Source organism: Nyctereutes procyonoides, unplaced genomic scaffold, assembly GCF_905146905.1.
Source record: "Nyctereutes procyonoides isolate TBG_1078 unplaced genomic scaffold, NYPRO_anot_genome, whole genome shotgun sequence".
Lineage (NCBI taxonomy): Eukaryota > Metazoa > Chordata > Mammalia > Carnivora > Canidae > Nyctereutes > Nyctereutes procyonoides.
Genome location: NW_026575135.1, coordinates 53,208,719 through 53,226,270, shown reverse-complemented (window position 1 = coordinate 53,226,270; position 17,552 = coordinate 53,208,719). Strand labels below are relative to the sequence as shown.

General features: G+C 51.8%; 2 protein-coding genes across 2 annotated transcripts; one reads left to right on the top strand and one right to left on the bottom strand.

The window, feature by feature from the left end:
• Positions 1-5,391: 5,391 nt before the first annotated feature.
• Positions 5,392-8,664, top strand: SOWAHA (sosondowah ankyrin repeat domain family member A). Its single transcript, XM_055302339.1, has one exon. The coding sequence runs from the start codon at positions 5,477-5,479 to the stop codon at positions 7,208-7,210; it is 1,734 nt and encodes a 577-aa protein (XP_055158314.1). The 5' UTR covers positions 5,392-5,476; the 3' UTR covers positions 7,211-8,664.
• A 2,244-nt stretch (positions 8,665-10,908) lies between these two features.
• Positions 10,909-17,310, bottom strand: SHROOM1 (shroom family member 1). The gene is made up of 7 exons (XM_055302758.1): positions 16,321-17,310; positions 16,188-16,228; positions 15,752-15,961; positions 14,981-15,553; positions 14,751-14,877; positions 14,381-14,653; positions 10,909-14,273 (listed from the first exon to the last, which is right to left on the bottom strand). The coding sequence occupies exons 1-7, from the start codon at positions 17,308-17,310 to the stop codon at positions 13,941-13,943; spliced, it is 2,547 nt and encodes an 848-aa protein (XP_055158733.1). The 3' UTR covers positions 10,909-13,940.
• Between the last annotated feature and the right edge of the window lie 242 nt (positions 17,311-17,552).

Sequence of the window (17,552 nt, the reverse complement as noted above, 5' to 3'; positions counted from 1 at the left end):
AGACCATCTTCCTCATATCCTTGGAGCTCTTGCTGACTGGGGCCCCAGACACTCTTCTTTACTGATGATGATGCATTGGTGAGACACCAGGAGGCAGAGAAGCCAGACTGTGGTGGATGAAGCCTAATGTAAGGGGCCTATTCTTGTCCCATGATGGGGGTGAGACAGTCACAAACATGAAACATCCACTCTGGGTCTCTGTGGAGCCCAGACATAGAATTCAAAGGATATTGTATGTTGGAATAGGCAACACGATATAACAAAACAAAACAATACATTATGGAATACAGAGCATGGGAGATTTAACATTTTACATTTATTTTTAAATGTGGCTTTAAAAAATACAAAGGGCCATCTATGCTGACTTTCAAATTTAAGATACTGAGGTAGAAGCAAACACTTGAAAGATAGGAAAAATGAGATAGATATGAGATTTGAGAGAAATGAGATAGAAAACAAATGTCTGTTGCTTCCTCCAAATTCAAGACACATAAAATTTAACCCTTGCTATAAATGTATATTTTATATTTGATTTTCCTAATATTTATGAGCAAACTACTGAGTCACTGGAAGAATTGATTTGATGGCCTCACTGTCAGGAGGGCACCCAACTTTAAAAGTAGCCTGGGGAACTGGATGTCATTGGCACCCTTGCCCTGATGTTTGCCAAATTATAAATGCATCACTTAAAATATTAAAGTGGAGTATGTTCAGATGCACAAGTGTAAAGGTTTAAGCTAGACTTTTATATGAGTTTTCTCCTTATTAAACATTCAGAACATCACTTTTAAGTAATTGGTGAGCTAATTTTAAATGGTAAATGAGTACAAATTAGTATTGGGCTCAGCCAATAATAAGCTGTGACCTTGGTTACATTGCTTTGTATAGCTCAGAGCCTGAAGCCTGTCAAGCACTGTCAATAAACTTTGCTTGTACCAGCAACTCCTTTTCAATCAGTATTTAATCCGTTGTCTATTCTTGGTGATCACAGTCAGAACGAGTTCAAACCGCATAAGTCAGTAATGATCTTTAACAGAGGGTTCTTCTCCCGCCTCCTCTTAGAGAGAGGAGGCAGTAACAAAATTCCAGCTCGATTGAGGCTCCACTTCCTATGAGATCATGGAATAATTTTTCTGAGGCACCAGCAATTTGTCATATGAAAAGTAGCTATGGAAATGAAAATCACCACGAAGGGAACGTGACTAAAAATGAAAACAGGCAGTATAATGCAAATTCTGCTTCTGAAATAGCTTTGGCATCTATTCCTATCTTTCTGCCCTGCTGCCCTAGCTCACTGTCTCTGTCTCTCCCAAGGACGTGCCATCCCTCCAGCAGTGCCACTCCTCCATCCCTTCACCACACATGCATGAGTTATAGCAGGCAGGCCGCAAAGCAGCATGGGTTATGAAATAATGGGTGCTCTAATGCCACCTGCACTGAACATATACATGACTGTGTTTATACCTAGGGAGGTAGATAAAAAGCTTCATAGAATAAGCCAACAAATATTAGGAATGCTTCTCAAACATGTAATCTATTTTGTTTATATTTTGGAAATTATTGGAATTTGGGAAAACATAATCATGAATTCTATAGTCAAAAAATAATTAGGGGCACCTGGATGGCTCGGTCAGTTAAGCGTCTGCCTTTAGCTCAGGTCATGATCCCAGAATTCTGGGATCTAGCTCTACTTAGGGCTCTCTGCTCAGGAGGGAATCTGCTTCTCCCTCTCCCTCTGCTCTTGCTCTCTCTCTCTCTCTCTCTGTCTCGAATACATGCATGTGCCTGCACATGCCCTTGTACTCTAATAAATAAAATCTAAAAAAAAAAAAGAATTTTAAAACATATGGAGAACTGATGGTTACCAGAGGGGAGGTGGGTGGGGGAATAGGTGAAATAGGCGATGGGGATTAAGTAGGGCACTTGTGATGAGTATCAAGTGATGTATAGAACTGTTGAATCACTATATTGTACATCTGAAACTAATACAACACTGTATGTTAACTAATGGAATTAAAATCTTAAAAAAATGAACCCATCATTTTTGGAGAACAAAGAAAAGAAAAAAGAATTGAAGCTACTTTTTAAAAAAAGAAAGCAAGCATTCCACAGCAATCTACTGCAAACAGGATAAAGGGCAAAGTATAATTTAAGGTCCTCTATCCATGACCCCAGATTACTTCCCTGACATTATCTTCTGTACCTCTAACACATAACTTAAACAGAAAACACACTAGACTGTTTACCCTGAATTCAGTCTTCACTGTCCAACTTGCAAACCCTTGCCTATCTTGTGCATACGCAAATTCGGCCTACCTCCTGAAGGCTTCCTCATGTGTCTTTTAGAAGCTGTGCACTGGTAAGCCTGCAGAGCATTGATTTCATCTGAATGTAACATGTTTGTAACTGTTTTTCTCTCTTCCACTAAGCAGTAAGCTCTCCACAGGCAGGTTGCGCCTTCTCCCCTGAGCACCTGGCTCACTGCTTTGCACCCAAAGATAGTCAATAGATGTTTACTGAAATAGATCATAGAAGTGAGGAGGATGGGCAGCCTGGGTGGCTCAGCGGTTTAACACGGCCTTCAGCCCAGGGCGTGATCCTGGAGACCCAGGATCGAGTCCCGCTTTGGGCCCCCGCATGGAGCCTGCTTCTCCCTCTGCCTGTGTCTCTGCCACGCTCTCTCTCATTAATAAATAAAATCTTAAAAAAAAAGGGGGGGGGAGGAGGAGGATGCCCCTGGGGCAGCTGCAGAAGACTTTGCAAGGGTGGGATTTGAGTTGGATTTGAAGAAAAGGTAATATTCAGACATAAATGATAGCTGATTACAGTTATCATTGCATGATTAAAAACACAGGGACTTCTTCAAGGGCATTGTTATCATTCTGATGTAGACTGCTTAATATTACAGAGTAAGTTGATCCTAAACGTTCTCCTTTAAATGGGAGATGTATCTTCATATTTTGAACTAGCATTCTTAAGCTACAAGGATACAGTATTTACAATAAAAAAACTAGCCACCAATAAAATTAAAAGGCAAATGACAAACTGGGAAAATCTGGACAATGTATACAATAAAAGGTTAATAACTACATATCAACAGGAAGATATTAATGGATAAAGGGGGGGGAGGTAAATCACAAAAGAAAAAATCCAAATAGACAATAAATAAGTGGGGGGAAGTTTAACATCATTAGTAATAAAAAGTAGAGTGACCTACAACTTTTCACCTTCCAAATTGACAAATTAAAAGATGCTACTCAATACCACTGAGGGAAAGACAAGGTACTTTTACAGGACTGTAACTTTTCTGGAAAACAATCTAGCAGTTAAGTTTCAAGAGTTTTGAAAAGAATTCCCTCTGACCTAGTAATTCTACTGGTAGGATTCTATCCTAAGGAATTAATCAGAAATGTGCACAAAGTTTTATATATGAGCACCACTATTCACAAGAATTAAAAACTGGAAACAATTTAGACTACTAACTATAAGAAAGAAAATAAGCGTAATACTGTATTTATCTGATGCTATAGTAAAAATCATATATATTTAAAGAATAGATACTGTCATTGAGGAAAATGCTCACAATATAATAAAAAGTGGGAGAAAAAAAGATTAAATCGTATGCATTTAAGGACTGAAGACAGAAATTGCCCTGGGAAATGGGATTGGGAAAAGGATGGCCTTTCACATTTTACTGTTTTCTTTTTTGTTTTGGTCATTAATAGTGGTATAATCATTGCTATACAATTTGAATGCTTACTTTGGGCCAAGCATTGCTTTAAGTCTCTTGTGTTTATTTTCTTAATTCTCACAACAATCTGATGAGGTAGGCATTATTATCATCCCCACTTTATAGATAAGAAAACTGAGGCACAGAGAGGTCAATCAAGTAAGCCAAGGTAAAGCTATGATTCGAGTGTGCAATTATGATCCCAGGCTTATTCTCTTAAACTACTAAGAAATCGTACCTCTGATTATATACTTGTAGTATGGTGTTTGTAAGTTAAGAAACTGATCCCATTTTTTTGGCCCTGGTGGTTTACTCAGCCAAAAAGCTTCTTCTCCTACCTAGCTGCATAACTACCTGATCTCTTCAAGTCCTTAGTCCTTATATAATTGGGACCTTCAAATGAGTCGTGCCCTGAACACAAGGTGCAAAATTGCAATCTGACCCCCCTGTCTTACTGTTTTATCTTTCCATTGTATTTATCTAGCATATTACAGAATTTTCAGATTCACCATATTATTTCCATCCCCCCTTCCCTGCCACGTGAGCTCCACTAGATTAGGGGTTTTTATCTCTCTTGCTAACTGATGTATTACAGCCGGAAAAGGTACTGGCCCAAATTAGGTGCTCAACAAATATTTGTGTCTTAAATGGAAAAATTTAAATATAGCATGATTACCATTTCGCTTTTTATTCTAAATGTATTTTTTTTAATTTTTTAAATTTTTATTTATCTATGATAGTCACAGAGAGAGAAAGAGAGAGAGGTAGAGGGAGAAGCAGGCTCCATGCACCGGGAGCCCGACGTGGGATTCGATCCCGGGTCTCCAGGATCGCGCCCTGGGCCAAAGGCAGGCGCCAAACCGCTGCGCCACCCAGGGATCCCGCCATTTCGCTTTTTATTCTAAAACAAAAAGCATGTATGCACGTGTGTATGGAAGGAAGAAGAAAAATGTTTCAAAATGTTAATGGTGATTTCAAGTGATATTTCTCCTTTGTATTTTTCTGTGGTTTTATTTTCAAACTTCCACGTGAAAATGTACTATCTCATCATGAAACAACTGCTTTTTTAAAACATCCCTTCTAAACCTTGGGTAACATGCATGGCCACTGTCTTAGCTGCAAATTGCAAGATGCCCTTTCCCTGTGGGAAACGCGGTCAACGCAGTCGACAATCGGAGAGGGATTGATGAACAAATAATTGCTGTTAAATAACCTCCCGGTATTTTTGTGGCGGTGAACTATTCCTTAAAGAAAGAAAAAGCGTCGCCTCCCCCGGTCGACCACAGCATCCCTGGGGAGCACACCCACCTAGCAACCGGGCGCCCGCTGAAGCGTGGCACTGCGCCTTTAATTCCCGGGTGGGGGAGGGGGCGGTGGATAATTTCCGCTCCCCCCCCCCCCCCGCCGCCGCGGTCCTGGTGGCAGCTGTCACCTGTAAGGGAGCACCGAGCTCGGGGGATGGAGCCCGGCGCCCATTGGACGCAATACGAAGGCAGAAACCTACCCCGGAGGCGGTGGGTGCACGATGCGGCCCCCCGCACCTTCCTCCAGGAGGCCCCCGGGCGGCACGGCGCGGGCGTGACCAAGGTCCAGCTTCAGGGACACGCCCGCCGCGCCTCGCTGGAAACGATCAGGTGAGCCTGGCCGGGGAGGACGTGGCTCCCGGAGCCCCCGCTCCCCGCGCTCCCGCCCGTCCCAGCGGCCGCGGCCGCGTGCCCCTGCCGGCAGCCGGGAGCTGCGCTGACCATGGCGCTGGCCGCCGCCGCCGCCGCCGCCGCCGCCGGCGTGAGCCAGGCGGCCGTGCTGGGCTTCCTGCTGGAGCACGGCGGCCAGGTGCGCAGCTGCGACCTGCTGAGCCGCTTCAAGCCCCTGCTGGATGCGGGCGACCCGCGCGGCCGCGCCGCCCGCAGGGACCGCTTCAAGCAATTCGTCAACGACGTGGCGGTGGTGAAGGAGTTCGACGGCGTCAAGTTCGTGGTGCTGAAGAAGAAACTGCGGCCCCGGGAGGCGGCGCAGCCCCCGCCCTCGGGCGACCCCGGCGCGCCCGGGGCAGCAGCCCTGCCCTCCGAGAGCACCTCCGTCTCACCCCGGGAAGCGCCTGGCGCGCGGGCTCCATCCCCGGCCGCGCCGCCGCCGCCGCAGCAGCCGGTGGCACCGCGCGAGGACACGGCCCTGCCCTTCGAGCCGCAGGACGCCTCTGGGCCCGCCCAGCCATCGGGGGGTGCCCCCGCGCCCCAGGTTCCCGCCATTGAGCTAGCCCCGGCCCCCGAGGGGCCCTCTGCAGACGCGGCCGCGCCGCCCAGCCCGCTGTCGGGGGAGCCCCTGCCCCACGCCGCGGCGCCGGGCCCGGAACCTGGGCGCGGCCCGACGGCCGAGGCGCCCCCGCTCCCTCGGCACGCGCCGCCGCCCCCCAAGCCCTGCCTGCTGCCCGTGCGCTGCGTCCCGGGCCCCGCCGCGCTCCGGATCCGCGCCGAGGAGCAGGGCCTGCGGCGGCAGCTGTCGGAAGAGCCGAGCCCGCGCAGCTCCCCGCTGCTGCTGCGGCGGCTGTCGGTGGAGGAGGCCGGCCTGGGCCCCGGCCCCGGCCCCGGCCGCTCCCCGCACCTGAGGCGCCTGTCGCGCGCAGGCCCGCGCCTGCTAAGCCCGGACACGGAGGAAGTGCCCGCCGCGCCGCCGCCGCCGCCGCCGCCGCCCGCCGTGCCCCTGGAGCCCACGGAGCACGAGTGGCTGGTGCGGGCGGCGGGGGGCTGCTGGACCCACCAGCTGCACGGGCTGCTGCTGCGCGACAGCGGCCTGGCGGCCAAGCGCGACTTCATGTCGGGCTTCACGGCCCTGCATTGGGCCGCCAAGAGCGGCGACCGCGAGATGGCGCTGCAGCTGGTGGAGGTCGCGCGCCGTGGGGGCGCGCCGGTGGACGTGAACGCGCGCTCGCACGGCGGCTACACGCCGCTGCACCTGGCCGCCCTGCACGGCCGCGAGGACGCCGCCGTGCTGCTGGTGGTGCGCCTGGGCGCGCAGGTGCACGTGCGCGACCACAGCGGGCGGCGCGCCTACCAGTACCTGCCGCCCGGCGCCTCGTACGCGCTGCGCCGCCTGCTCGGCGACCCCTGCCTTCCAGGCTCTGCCGACGCCGACGCCGACGCCGACGCCGACGCCGCCGGGGCCCGGGCCGGGGCCGGGGCCGGGGCCGGGGCCGGTAGTGGCCCCCATGCGGCCCGGCGCCCGGTGCAAGTGGCCGCCACCATCCTCAGTTCCACCACCAGTGCGTTCCTGGGTGTCCTGGCCGACGACCTGATGCTCCAAGACCTGGCTCGAGGCATGAGGAAGTCGGGCTCCCTTGGCAAGTTCCTGGGTGCCTCGCCCACAGCTCCACGGAAAAAGACGAAGACCCGCAGCGGCCTGCCGGCTTTCCCAGAAATCTCTCGTCGACCTACTCCCGGGCCCCTGGCTGGGCTCGTGCCCAGTCTCCCCCCCGCAACCTGACGGTCCCTGAGGCCCGGCTCGGCTGATGCAACGCGGCCGGCCCCTCACAGCCTAAGCCTGCCCAAAACAGCCGCTCAGCACCGTCTCCGGCTTCGCGCGGGGCGCCCTGCTCCACCCAGGCGGGCGGGCCTCCGCCTCTAGCTTCGGCCAGAAGCTTGACCTGCCTCCGAGTCAAGATGGGAGTCAAGACGTCAGGGAGAGCCTTCGATAAGGAACTCCAGAAATCAGTCTTGAATACTGGGTCAGAGCTAAGGGCCCCCGAATGAGTCCACTCGATGCCTCTGCAACCACACACTCCCAAGCCAGAACTAGAGCAAGGGTCTCTTTAAATGTGTTCTGTTGGACTGTCAGCTTTAAGATACCTAGTGGTTTTGTAATTTGCTGCTGCCTTTATCCTGTTTTTAAATTAAAATGAGGTAAAACGACTTTCATAATGACCTTTTGAAATTATATTTTTCCATTTTTAGGCAAAATGCTCATTTTCGATCTTTTGCTAAGTATTTTGGAATTCTATTAAAAAGAAACAAACGGGATCATGATCTAAAGGAAAGTAGTCCCAACCAACAAAACCCTTAAACGTTTATCTACCTCATTTTAGGCGATTCTAGAGAGACTTGAACACAGAATGTGATCATTGTGAATGTGATTCATTTCAGTTGTACTGTGAATGCTAAATATTAGGAAACAAGTGCATCTGGGGAGTAAGAATGATTTAACAGTGAGAGAAAGGAGACATTTTGGCAAATACTTGTAATTTCTGGTTGTCTTTATGATGAAATATAAACTGTCTTCGGCACTAGTGGGTGATTATTTTGATTTGGCATGAATATTTAATTTTTTAAGTATGATTTACTTGTGAATGCACCATTGTGCCATGTTTCTGAATCTGGTTTTCCAATCTGGATGCGCCTTTCAATGCAGTAGGTGAATATTTAAAGAACAACAACATATCATAGCATTATACCAGAAAAATAATTGGTTAAATAAAAGTAGATGCACTTAAAGAGCAACTATTTTATATGAAAATTCTATAGAAACAAAAAATATATTATATCCACTTTTAAAAGCCATCTGAAAGCAAACCACTTATTCCAAAATAGCAAATACAGAATTCTTTGCTCAGTGACCTTTCAGGGATGGCTTAACTTCTCTGGACCTTTGATTCTATCTGTAATTGAGAAGGTTTGCTATTACCAAGAGGTACCAGGTTCAACCCACTCTAACTATAAGGTCTCTTTTTCTGTTTTAAAGATGGGGACTCTGTTTGCTCAACCAGCCTTTTTTAAATATCATATTGTGGTCATGCTCTGCTTTTGCAAATTGTGTTTGCATGTCATTAGTTATATCAAATAGTTTTTGTGGCACAGGGGAGTGTGTCTTCTCCCTTCCATATATATCCTGTGTGACATTATTTAAGGCAGTCCTTAATGGAATGTTTTGATTCAAGCACTGAAATAAACAAGTCTCCCATTTTGTTCTTACTTGTGTGGTAATGTCTTTCCCTTAAACATTCTACAGCCCTTACTACTGTATTTTTCTTTTCTTTTTATCTACTTAATTTCTTCAGTTTTTTCTCATCCTCTTCTGCCTCTTCCAGGCATTCTGTTATTGAAAGAGTTTGGAATGATCTGCTAAATAAAGGCAGCATCCACACACAGATATAGTATCAAAAAAAAAAAAAAAAAAAAAGAACAACAGATGAATGTAGGCCCTGATCTGACCCTTTCCTTCCCACCTTCCTTGCCTGGAACTCTTGCTAAGCTGCATAAATTATTTAAAAATGCAAATTAAATCTGCCTCTGCAGAAAAATTGTAGGAGGCAATAATTATAGCAGTTTCAGTTGCTGAAGGTCTAGAAGACAGAATAAAATATTAGAGATTTTCCATGGTAAGAGAGAGGCTTGACTGAGACAGGATAACAAAGGTCACAAACAGAGGTATGACCTGCCTTGAGAAAAACAGAATCTAAACCTGCAGAGTAGTAATAACAATAACTAATGTTTACTGCACACTTAAATCAGAGGACGGTTATTTAAACTGCCAGAAGAATCTTTGTGTTTCAGAAGGGCATGCTGCAAGCCTTCCAAGTGAAGTAAAACATTTGGCAAGAGTTTAGGATCAATAAGCCTAAAACTTAGGTATTAGAAACCATCGTTTTTTCCTTGCAGGTCAAGATGTTCCAGAACTATAAGTCAGTCAGAAGTTATACTTTGATATGTATATGGAAAGTTTTCAAGAACTACATATTGCCTAGCAGGAGGTACACCTGTGAGGGGTATTTTCAACAAATGACAAAAGAAAAGAAAAGAAAGAAAAAAGAAAAAAATGTTTCTAATTTAAGGCAATTTAGCTGGCTAGAATTGTCATGGAGAAGAGAATCACTCCTTTTAATGGGGGAGAAGTTAATTGTTATATAGATGTGTATGAGTCATCTAGAACAAACTTTTAAATAAAGGTTTATACTTCCTTTAAAGGAGGTTGGAGGTTATTCTAGAACATGTCACACCTAATGGAGACCAGGATATGGGTGATGCACATATGGCCTGTGTTTATTAAGTGCCAAGTACAGTTTTAACCACTGTGCAGGTATTAACCTCAACCTTACAAGGTATGTCCTGTTAGTATCTGGAATTTAAAGTGAGGGAATGGAAGCCTCAAGAAACTATGAGTAACTTGTCCAGGATTCACAGCTATAACTGTCACAGATGGGATGGCCTCCTGATTCTCTTTTCCCTGACAGTGTCCTGCTGCAGGAAAGCAAGGTGGTCTCATCTCAGCCCTTACTCATCTAGTGACCTTAGGCAAGTCATCCAGTTCTCCAGACTCTATCTCCCTCCTCCATGGGTGGTAAGACTGCAGCATCTATCCTACAGGCTTCGAGGACGGTAGAGCATAGGGAGGGAGTACCTAGAGCTCCTTGAGAACTGCAACACCATCTTGAAATACTACCACGGTGCCCAATTGGTCCCATTGGGGTTTGTGGCCTCAGTACCAAAACCAAATAGCTCTCATCTGTAGCTTTGCTTTATATGATCACCATTCTTATAATCACTAACCATGTTAGTATTTGTATACATAAATAACAATGGACTGGGGAGGGGATGTAGTCCCATCAAAGGGAGGTTATTTCATGCTCTGTATATCACTTCAGTTAAAAATAGACATCACCATGTCTTTCATAACATTCCCCTAGCATCCGTACCCCTGTCTTCTGAACCTAAACAGGTCATCCAGCCAGCTGAGCTGAAAGCACTCCTCAACACAGTTATAAAGCTGGGCCCTCTCTGGACCCATATTTGACCCCCCTTTTTTGGGCCATTTCCTGGAAGAAATTATTTGGCCTTTCATAATAGTTTGATAAATAGACTTTTTATTGCTCTCCACATAGCTTTTTGCCTTGAACCTCTGTCCTGGCCTTACCCTTCCAGAACTGCCACACCTCTGGACTTGAACCTGTGAAGCCCAGGTGGTCTCAGTCGTTTCTGTAGGGAAGAGATAAAAAGGAGAAGGTCCCGATGTCTCCTCCGGGGGGGGGGGGGGACCCACCATTTTCCTAGGGGGTAGGTGATGCTGATTTAAGTTTCAACGACAACCGATAAGCACCTGCCCTGCCTGTAGCCAGGATGTGACGGTAACACTGCGGGGTCCTTGAGGGCGTTTGCTTTAGAGCAGTCGCTGGCCCCCACCTCTCCCTCCTCCTGCCCCCACGCTCCCCTTTCACCTCGTCTCCCGGCGGCGCTCGAGCACACGTGACCCACATTGCCACCCAGGCTCCCGATTCACACGTGAACGAACAGCAGCGCGTTTCGCTCCCGCGAGGATCCCTGAGGTTTACAGCAGCCGCTCCGGCAGGTGCGTGGTGCGCGGAACGCGCTGTTCCAGACAGAGCGGGCGCCGTCGAACGCTGCTTCCCTGTTCGGTTTCCAATTGACAGTCTGAAGGTAAAAAGTACCCTAATTAAATCCATATTAGGAGGAGCAGCGGGGGCGGGGCGCGGCGAGCGCGGGAGGCGGCCACGCGGCCGCCCGTTGCCTAGCAACAGCGCCAGCCACAGCCTCCCCTCCGCAAAAACCCGGAGGGCCGCGCGGCGGGCAGCGGGGATGGGGGCGGAATCAACAGGCGGGGGCACCTGTGGCTTTGAGGAGGTGGAGGCAGAAACCCCAACAGAGACCCATGAAACCCTCTTTTCCACCCTGGGAGACTAAGTAAGGCTCTTTTTGATACTGATACTCCAGATCATCGCCCCCGGCTTCCCTCCTCCCCCACTTTTCATTAACCAACAACTTTCCAACGAAGGCCTGGTGGCAAAGGAAGGCAAGCCAGCCTCGCCGTGGCTGGCTGGACAGAATTTGTTTCCAACAGAAGCAAAAAGGCTCACATCGAGTCTTCAGGCCTAACTAGCACTGCTCTGCAGGGAAAGCAAAGCCCCTGGGGTTAGCCCAGAGGGCCTACTGGGCTGGGGAGGAGGCTACGGTGAAGGGTAGGAGCCTTCATCACAAGGAGAACAGTGCCCTCTGCTGGGAGCGTCCTGGAGGGTGGAATTCACCGGGCTTCTGGCACCTGCCCACATAGCACCACCAAGTCTGAGTCTGGAGCCGCCTGGGTGGTTCAGTGGGTTAAGGTCGCCTTCAGGTCAGGTCATGATCTCAGGGTCCTGAAATAGAGCCCCTTACGGGGCTACCCGCTCAGTGGGGAGTCTGCTTCTCCCTCTTCCTCTGCCCCTTCCCATGCGCTCTCTCAGTGCTCTAATACTTAAAAAAAAAAAAAAAATCTTAGTCTATGGCATCAATACTGAACACCTGTGGTGCTCATTCTTGCACTCTGACGTTATAATGGTGTGGAAAGGACATTAAATGGGGCAGGAAGAACACAGAGGCAAGATGAAAGGGTGGGTGCAGGAGGTGTGGCCCTACTCTCCCCATCTGATAAGGACAAGCACAGGAACCTCATAATTCCCCCATGGAAAAACCCAGCACAGAACCAAAGTGCAGTTTAGCAGGACCACAGCAGACAGTGCTCCTCAAGCCCATCCAAGGCTGGAAGTGCTTTGTCCTAACAGCACACAATTTCTATTGGCCTAACTGATGACTGTTGTTTTTCCAAGAATATCACACTGGGAGAACGAGTGTGGCGGGGGAGGCTGTACAGGGCAAAAGGCAGAAATAAGTTTATTCCATCCGGACTATCTCAAAGAGAACTGCCCTGCTAGGCTGAGGACTTTGGAGTGGAGGCCCCGCCCACAGCATTCAAAGGAGAAAAGCAAAAGCATAATGTTAGAACCCGCAACTGCCTCAGCAGGAGTCCCATATGTTTTTTATAAAAAGGCACAATGTTAGCATTGTTCTGTGCTCAATAGTTCGACTGTTGGAACTAATGCTTTTGGTATGAATACAACCATTTAAAATTCCCAACCAGTTGCACTGAGTGACAATACGCATCAGAAAACAAGCCCAGAAGCAGAGATTTCTCACTTTGGGGTCAGTTGGCTTTAAATACACATACACATGCCTTTTAATGTGCCCAACTTCCAAAAATACACTGAACATTTGCATGAACAATGTTCTTGGCCCTGGCCTTTGCAGCTGCAAATACTAAAGCACATTTTCCCATGTATATTTGAGAACTTCACATTGACTCTGTGTACACAGGCCTGATGCACAAACTGAAGGGAGTGTGTGGCCTCTGTTTCATTCCACACCAGCACCTAACTCTCCACTCCCAACCCCAGCTCACCCCCAGCTTAGCCTGTTCGGCCCACAAACAGAGCGGTCTCTCCACACCTCAGCCCCCACATTCTAGATCTCCAGGTCTCTCACGGCTCACCTTCAGCTCCCATGCCCAACAGCCCTCCTCAAGCCTGGTGGATCCAGTGGGGTTTCCAAAGAGAGCTGGATAAACTCACTTTTGATAAGATAATTGTAAGACAAAGTTCCTTCTGAGTCTTGGAATAAATGTCCCTGAATTCGTCAAGGTTTTTAGGCAGTGAAGCTACTGAATCTATTTTGTGTATGGGGATATTCCCTATCCCTTAAGTCTTGAAGGAAAGCAGTTACCCTCACTTCTGCTATTGAGCTTGGAGGCTTGGGTAAAAACCAGCAAAGGAGCAGGAGTCGGCCAATCAGGCCTAGGCTTTTGTGATAGTGATGTGATCACCAGAAGTGCTAGGGATTCCTGGTGGCAGTGGAGCTGGAAGGCCTGGCATCCTCTTGGTCCCTCCTGGTTTCAAGCCTGTATCCCAGTCTTCCTAAGGATTCTCAGACCTGACTGATGTCCGCCAGCAAATCCCTCTTCTGCTCTAGTCAGGCAAGGTTGGTGTCCATTGTCTGTAAACAAGATTCCTTCCCCAAGCTAGGCTCCAGGTGACACACATACTTCCCACATCTATTATTAGTAAGATAGAAAAGAAAAAACTGTTTTGCATAGTAAGTTCAGATGCTCCTCTAATTTGTCTCCTCCTCCCTCCGATCAACCCAGACAGAGCCTCTCTCCTCACAAAAAGGGGGAATACTGTAGTTTTAAAATTCATAAATTAATCACCAAATAATCCACAAGAAATGGGTAAAACCACATGAAAACACTTAGAAGTGTCCTAGGAAGCCCTGGCCTGGGTCTTCCACACTGGCCCTGCCCCATCCCCATTCCTCCGCCTCGCAAAGGGAAAGCACCAGCGTCACCCCCAGTTAGGTGGGTGAGGGGCAGGGGCACTGCTCCCCACTCCCACTGCCTGTCATTAGATGAAGGGTGGCAGGAAGGGCGGTTTATCAGGAAGACAGGCCTCTGGGGGCCAGGCCAGCCTGGGAGGCAGGGGATGAGGGCCAAGGTCGCTCCTGACTGCGTCGAGCTGGTCCTGAAGGAGACGGACCCGCTCATCCAGGCTGCGCTGCTGGGCCAGGACGGCCGCCTTGCCGACCAGCAGGGAGTGATAGGCGCTCAGCTCCTCGGGGGGCAAGGCCTGCACCAGCGCCTCACGCAGGGCCCGTTCGCGCCGCGCCACGTGCTCCTTCAGCTCCTTGGCATCTTCCTGCTGCCGCTGAAGGAGCCCCAGGCGCTGCAGCAGAGAGGCCTGCAGCCAAAGGGAGAGCGTGCCGGTGAGCAGGGCGGTGAGCCGCTGTTCCGGGGATGGTCCCAGACTGAATAGGCCCCTCACCGCCCCACTCCAGCCCCTGTCACCTGCTCGTCTGGGTCGCTGTCTGCACCCGCCCGGGCCAGGGCGCGCCGCACGCGGGCCAGGCGACTGCCCAGCAGCAGCAGCAGGCCAAGCACACGCTCTATGTCGGCCATGAACCTGCTGAACCGCTCTAGGTCACGGGGAGCGCAGGCCTGCCCCACCGCGGCCTCCAGAGCAGCCCCGCGCCTGGCCCAAGCCTGGGCCGCCTGGTGCAGCTGCTCCTGCTCGGCCCGAAGGTTCCGCAGCATCGTTTGGAGGAGGTCGGCTAGCTCCATCTGCAGGGAAGGTGTGGGTACTTAAGGGTGAGGCCAGACCACCTTTCTCAGCCCCTACTCTTGCCCACCCCATCTCCACTAGTCCCTCCACACTCACCTTCTTGGCTTGGATGCTGCTATTTGGATCAGGGAGATGCTCACCACAGGCCTGGTCAGGCACAGAGCGGGTGGTCTGGTTTTCAAACCTTGTCTCCCCCTGAGAAGTTGGCAGGAGCTGGCTGGAGCTAAAGAGACAGAACTTGAGGACAAAGCCACAGCTTCCTGGGCTGTCTTGCCCCAAATTGCAGGGACTTCGAATCCCCTGAGTCCCTGGTGCCCCCAACTCACCTTGGCTCAGGACTACCAGCAGCCTCTTTCCCAGCCTCCTTACAGGCTGGCCTCATTGCAGCCCAGACCTCGGCTAAAGGAATCAGCCCATCTAGCAGGTCCAGGGGTGGCTCTGGGCTGGGACAGGAAGTGAGAGTGTCACTCATAGAGGGATCCAGTCTGGCCAGCTCCTGAACCAGCTCCTCAAGGCGAGGACTGGGCCATGTTGGCCTAGAACCAGGCTGGCCAGTGGCCAAAGCCTCGGCAGTACAGCCAGGAGCACCTGGGGTATTGTTGCTTGGAGGTCCCAGGACATCAACTGGGAGAGGTTTGAGCGGGTCACTCTCTGTAGCTGCAAGTGAGTCAATGGTCAGCAGTCCATTGGTGTGAAAGGTTGCTATGTCACCATTTGCAGTCCCAGAGGGCCTAGAGTATATGGTCCCAGAGACACCCACAGAACCATGTATCCTCTGGTGGCAGTCATCTGCCCTTGCAGTCTCTGGGTGTTCATGGAGGGGATGCTCTGGGGGGACTGTAGCCTGGTCAGCCCTCTGGCCTGAGCCAGTTCCATACCGCTGGTCAGAGACATGGATACTGGAAGTGGAAGAGACACTGAGTCAGAAAAAGCTCTGTCCAAAACCAAGCAGTAGCCTCCAAGGGCCACCTGTCCCCATCCCCACCAGCCAGGCTCCCAGGGTCCAGCTAGGAGAGGGTTCCCTGCCCCTCTAGCATTGGGTTGATATGTGTAGAGAGGAAATGTCTCACTCAGCTTGGAAGCAAGAGGCAACTCACCTGGTTGGGCTTTCTGGGCAGGTATGGGTGTCTAGAGGGGATCTCATTTTGGCCAGGGGGACTTCTTCCAGGAAAACCTCATCATCTGGAAGGGATGGGAGCCGGGTACACCCAATGCATGTCTCTGAGGCCCTCTGTTCACAGTCAGCAGGACTACTTTGGGGATACACTGCAGAAAACACCACTGCAGCTTCCTTCTGAGTCAGGAACCTGTAGGAAGGGACACCTCAGTGACCAGGAAGGGAGCTCTTGGTGCTGCACCAGAGACACAGTGGTGTGGCACTGGGGTGGGGGTGGAGGGCAAGAGGGGATATAGTTGGCAAAAGACAGAATTAGAAGGCTCAAACTGAGAACAGGTGAGAGGCCCTCTCTGTCTTGGGCAAGAACTATGAAAACTGCCTTTGTCGACCACTCCCTGGTGGTCCATGTCTCTCACCTGGCAAGTTGGGTGGGGGTTTCTGCTCCTTGGGGAACAGCCTGGAAAGGCAAATCATTGCTTGAAATGTAGCTCAAGTTTTCATTCTCCCAGATGTCTCCCCCCCCAAGCCCGCAGCCCCTAACTTCCACACCTGGACAATGGGCATGACCCCTCCTGGACCTCCCCAGGGAGCCAAGACTTCCCCTGACGCGCTCTGACTCCGACCGGAGGGCCTATAGGCGTCACCAAGCTTCGCGGACCCCGGTTCTGGGTCCTCTGTGCCTCGGGGCGGCGACTCAGGCAGCCATCTGGTCTGGTGGCCTTGGAATTCCGCCAGCACCCTCCGCTCCTGGGTCCCGGGCCTGGCGATGCCCGAACTGCAGGCGGCCTCACTGGAGCGTTCCCCTGCCGCCCCACCGCCCCGCCCCACGCGATCTAGCTTCCCCGGCTCCGAGAAGCACCACTTCCGCTGCTGGGTGGCGAGGCGCCCCCGGCCCACGTTTGCCCTGGCGGCGGTGGCCCCGGGGCGCGCGGGCTCCACCTCCCCGCCCCCGCCCGCCGGGTGGCTGAGCGAGGCGGAGCGCGGGTGCGCCGCGGGGGGCCGCGCGGGGGCCGCGGGCCGCAGGCGGGCGGGCAGGCTCATGCGGAGCTCCTTGCGCTGGAAGGACGTCTCCCGGAGCACTCGCCGCTGGGCGCCCTGCAGCCGCTGGCGGTAGGCGGCCCGCGAGGCCGGTGGGCTGGGCGGCTCCACGAGCCGCGCCGCCGCCGCCGCCGCCGCCGCCTCCGCCTCGGCCGCCAGCGCAAAGAGCAGCGGGGTGGCCTGCCGGCTGAGCGGCCCCGGCGTGCCCTGGACCTCGGGCGGCCGCGGCCCACTGCGCGCGGCGGCCGCGGGCCGGGGCTGCGCCGAGGTGCGAAGGCTGCCGGCGGGGCCCGGGCCACCCCACACCACGCGCACGTAGTCCCAGTCTAGGTAAGGGAGGAGGTCGGTCCCAGGCGACGGCGTGCGCGGCTCGGGGGCAACGGAGGCCGCGGAGAAGGAGCTGTAGGCCGAGTCGGCGCGCGCGGACAGCCGCCGCAGGTCCAGGCTGCGGGTGGACGAGGCTGGGGAGGCGCGGTCGCCCCCAGGCCCTGGGGCCTCCATGGCTGCGCAGGTGAGTGCTGAGGCGGGCTCCGTGGGGCCTGGAGGCACACAGATGGCGAGGTGCGGGAGGAGCCCCGGGTAAGGCTGGCCCCTCCAACAGGGACAGCCAGGGGCTTACACATCCCCTCCCTGGTCACACGATCTTTAGCGCTGCCGGTCTCCTGGGTCAGGGACGACATAGGTAGGGCTAGCCCCTAGCCTCTGGAGTTTGAGGGTCTAAGCTCTTCCCCTTTGCTTGCAGG